This window comes from Theobroma cacao, chromosome 8 (assembly GCF_000208745.1).
Source record: "Theobroma cacao cultivar B97-61/B2 chromosome 8, Criollo_cocoa_genome_V2, whole genome shotgun sequence".
Taxonomy (NCBI): domain Eukaryota; kingdom Viridiplantae; phylum Streptophyta; class Magnoliopsida; order Malvales; family Malvaceae; genus Theobroma; species Theobroma cacao.
The window spans coordinates 16,399,520-16,403,174 of NC_030857.1; the positions used below are offsets into that span (position 1 = coordinate 16,399,520).

Below are 3,655 nucleotides of genomic sequence, written 5' to 3' on the forward strand. Positions count from 1 at the left end.
CTTACTTTTTTTTTTTTTTTTCTGTTTTTCCCAGTATAGGCCACGTGGCCATAGGATTTAAAATTTGAACAAATGTTCATTGGAGCAAGAGTCAATGTTTTGGTGCCATAATGTCAAAATTTATTAAAGCTTTGGCCGCTAGGTGAAAGTTAGGTGTCCATGGGTCCTATCCTTTCTTTACCCTGGACCCTCTGAATAACTTATTATTTATGGTGGTAATTGCTGTGGCCAAGTCATTTTTTTTTCTGGAAAGAAGAGAATGAAATCCAACATATACAGGTGTTAGAATTAAATAAAAAAGAAGTGTTAATAAGTCGCGTTTTGTGTACTTGGCCATTCTCCCGGAAAATCTCATCACGAAATTATGGGAAAAAAAAAATGAAAATCAAAGGATTGAATGGTAGAAGACCATTGACTCCATCCATGTGGAAACGCATTTTTCTCCAGGAAGAGGGTGTTAATTACCAATATGAAATGATTTTCTGGCAACTAGAGTTGTTTTCCGTTACCATGGACTGGTTCAAGTCTTGTATATATGTCACGCCCATCATGAAATATTGCTTGTATTTGATTGGAGGTTCAAGTCATCCTATGTTTCTTTCATTAATTAATTTCTCCTCTGTTCATAAAACTATGGTATGAAAGATGCAGCCATCAAGTACAGGAAAAAGAGTTTTTCTCTGGGTCTCACATGAGTTTGCTTAGCAATATAGAATTATGATTCTTTTTTCAGTTCTCCAACAAGAAAAAGAAGATTCTTTAGAGTCTTGTTATAAATTTATCATAGAACCTTTCTTGTTCAAAATTTTCCCTGTGAAAGTTCCACGAAACTCACCAACTCCAATTGATTGAGGGGAGCTTTACTTTTGCAAGTGACATAATATCATCTGATTGCAATGAGTTGTCATGGAGTTGAAAATTGAATCCAATGCTAATAAAGTAATAATATCATGTGTATGTATCTCCATTTTCTTGATTGCAGTCAGGAGGGCCGGACTATGACGTGCCGTTGGGAAGGCGGGATGGACTGACTTTTGCCACAAGAAATGTAACCTTGCAGAACTTACCACCACCCACTGACAACGCCGACGCCATTCTCGCCAGCCTCGCTACCAAAAATTTTGACCCCACTGATGTAGTAGCTCTCTCTGGTGGCCACACCATTGGCATCAGCCATTGCTCCTCTTTCACCAATAGGCTTTACCCTACTCAAGACCCTAACATGGACAAAACCTTTGCCAATAACCTCAAGGGGATTTGTCCAACAGCAAATTCCACAAACACCACCGTGTTAGATATAAGGAGCCCTGACAAATTCGATAACAAGTACTATGTTGATCTCATGAACCGCCAGGGTCTGTTCACCTCGGACCAAGACCTGTACACTGATAGCAGGACAAGGGCCATTGTCACTAGCTTTGCCGTGAACGAGACTCTCTTCTTTGAGAAGTTTGTGCTGTCGATGATAAAGATGGGGCAATTGAGTGTGTTGACTGGAAAGAATGGGGAGGTTCGTGCCAATTGTTCAATAAGGAATCCGGATAACAAGTCGTATTTGGCGTCTGTGGTGGAAGAGGAAGTGGAGGAGGAAGCTTGGTCTGAGTTTTAAGGGCTTACGTCTCGAAACTGCTGAAACATTTTAATTATGTTTTGTCCTAGAAACTGGTTTAATCGCATGTTTTCTAGTATACTTCTCCCTTTCTTTGTGTTTTCTGAAGGTTGGGTTTGTAATGGATGATAATTCTGTTAATAAAAGTAACTAACTTCGTTGAAAACGAGTTTGCATGAGACCTTAGTCTTGCCTTGTTTTCAATTGTCTATTCTTTTCCTTCTCCCTTCTTCGATAAGTTTGGTTGAAGTAAGGAGTGAAGCTAGCCGGTTCTGAACAACTGGACAAGGAAAATTACAGTTTGATAAAAAGTGGAGCCTGCTTCCGTTAATTTGTTTCAAATTTCAAACCCGACCTTAATTCTTTTTTTCTTCCAACAATTAACATTCAACAGCAGTTTACACAAATTTCTTTTTTTTGGGTCTAAGCAGTTGACACTATTGTTCCATGATTCCATTGATATTCATTAACAATTACAATTTTACAATGAATTACAACAACAACAAAATTAACTATTTTTCCGGCAATGAAATTTTTTTTTATTAATCAATTTTTACGTTGAGGTTGTCTATGATTTTGTTTATTGTTGGAAGCAACAAAATTAGTGTGCCAGGATAAGTCGCAATTCAAAAATAATGAAAAAAAAAATTCATAGTGGATGCAAGGTTCTTATGGGAAATAGCAATGTAATAGATGTTCATGACAAAGGCATGGTAACTTTAATGTTTACTTCAGAGAAGTAGTGCTATAGAATGTGCTTCATGGTGTGGATATAAGAAGGAATCTAATTTCTACTAATATGTTGAACAAGAGAGGTCTGAAAAGTGTCATAGAATCTGATAAGATTATATCATCTAGGGACGGCTCAATAAGTTTAAAGATCTAAAGCGAAATATTCAAATGAAGTTTTTTTATTGAAATTAAAAAAAATTATCAAAATTTTATTCTTCTAACTTTGTAAGATGTAAAATTTTTAATTAAACTTTTATAATCAAGTTCTTTTAATATAATATAAGCTCTAAATTAAAATAAAAAAATTTGTGAAGATTAGAACAATAGTACCTAATTGTTGAATGCTTATTGCAAACCGCAAATGAGACTCACGACTTTATAAAAATAATAAAAGAACAGACTTCTTCTATATTTTTTGGAGAAAAATTGAAGTTAAAGGAAGAAAGAGCAAATGAGAAAAGAAGAACTCAAAAGTAGATATTATACATTGAAAAAAAAAATTAGTTTTATATATAGAAAAAAAATAACTGTTGAAAATCATTAAATGAGTTGATTGGAAATATGAGACATAAGTGAGAAAAAAATAATTGTTGGAGATTAAATACATATGACCGTTAGTAGATTGGAAATAAGATAATATAGTTGAAAATTAATAGCATTATAGAAATAAAAAAGTGATAAAAAATTAAAATTTATTATGCACATAATTAAAAAAGTGAAAGAACAAATAATTTTATTAATTATTTTTTACTTATATATTTTTTAAATTTTTATATATTTAATATATTAATTATATTATAATTATTATAAAATTATAAATCTTTTCTAAATTTGAGGCCTTTCCAAATTGGGGGCCTAAAGCCCTTGCTTGGGTGGCTTCACCCAAGGGTCGGCTATGATATCATCCTAGAATTAAGTGTTTGTTAGAAAAGGATATTCATGTGATGAAATCTGTAAATTAAATATCAATAAAAAAATAATAAAAAGGAAGAGAGAGAGAGAAAGATTAAATTTCTAAAAGGAAAATAAAAGAAAATAAAAGAAATGGAGAGGAAATTTCCATATAGAAGAAAATAGAAGAAAAAAAAAGGAAGAGAGTGGATTTGAGAAAGTTGACGCCTGTCCTCATGCCCATAAGGAAATTCCGTTATTCATTTTTTTTCTTGTCTTGATGCGTTTTTATGATTAGGGGGAAGGAGTGGGAGGACCCTATGCATAGTCCTTCTTTGAGTGCTGATAAGTGGGGGTACTATAGGGGTTGAATGGTTGGCTTTCTTTCGTTGTTTTTGTGTTTCGATTCCTTGTGGTTCTAGA

The 3,655-nt window shown here is 33.6% G+C and overlaps 1 protein-coding gene across 1 annotated transcript in view; it reads left to right on the forward strand.

The window, feature by feature from the left end:
- The window catches only part of LOC18592677 (peroxidase 12), a 3,039-nt gene extending 1,249 nt beyond the window's left edge, over positions 1–1,790 (forward strand). The window contains exon 3 of the mRNA XM_007019518.2: positions 983–1,790. Within this exon, the coding sequence (XP_007019580.2) occupies positions 983–1,609 (627 nt within the window). The 3' untranslated portion in view covers positions 1,610–1,790. The remainder of the gene's footprint in view (positions 1–982) is intronic.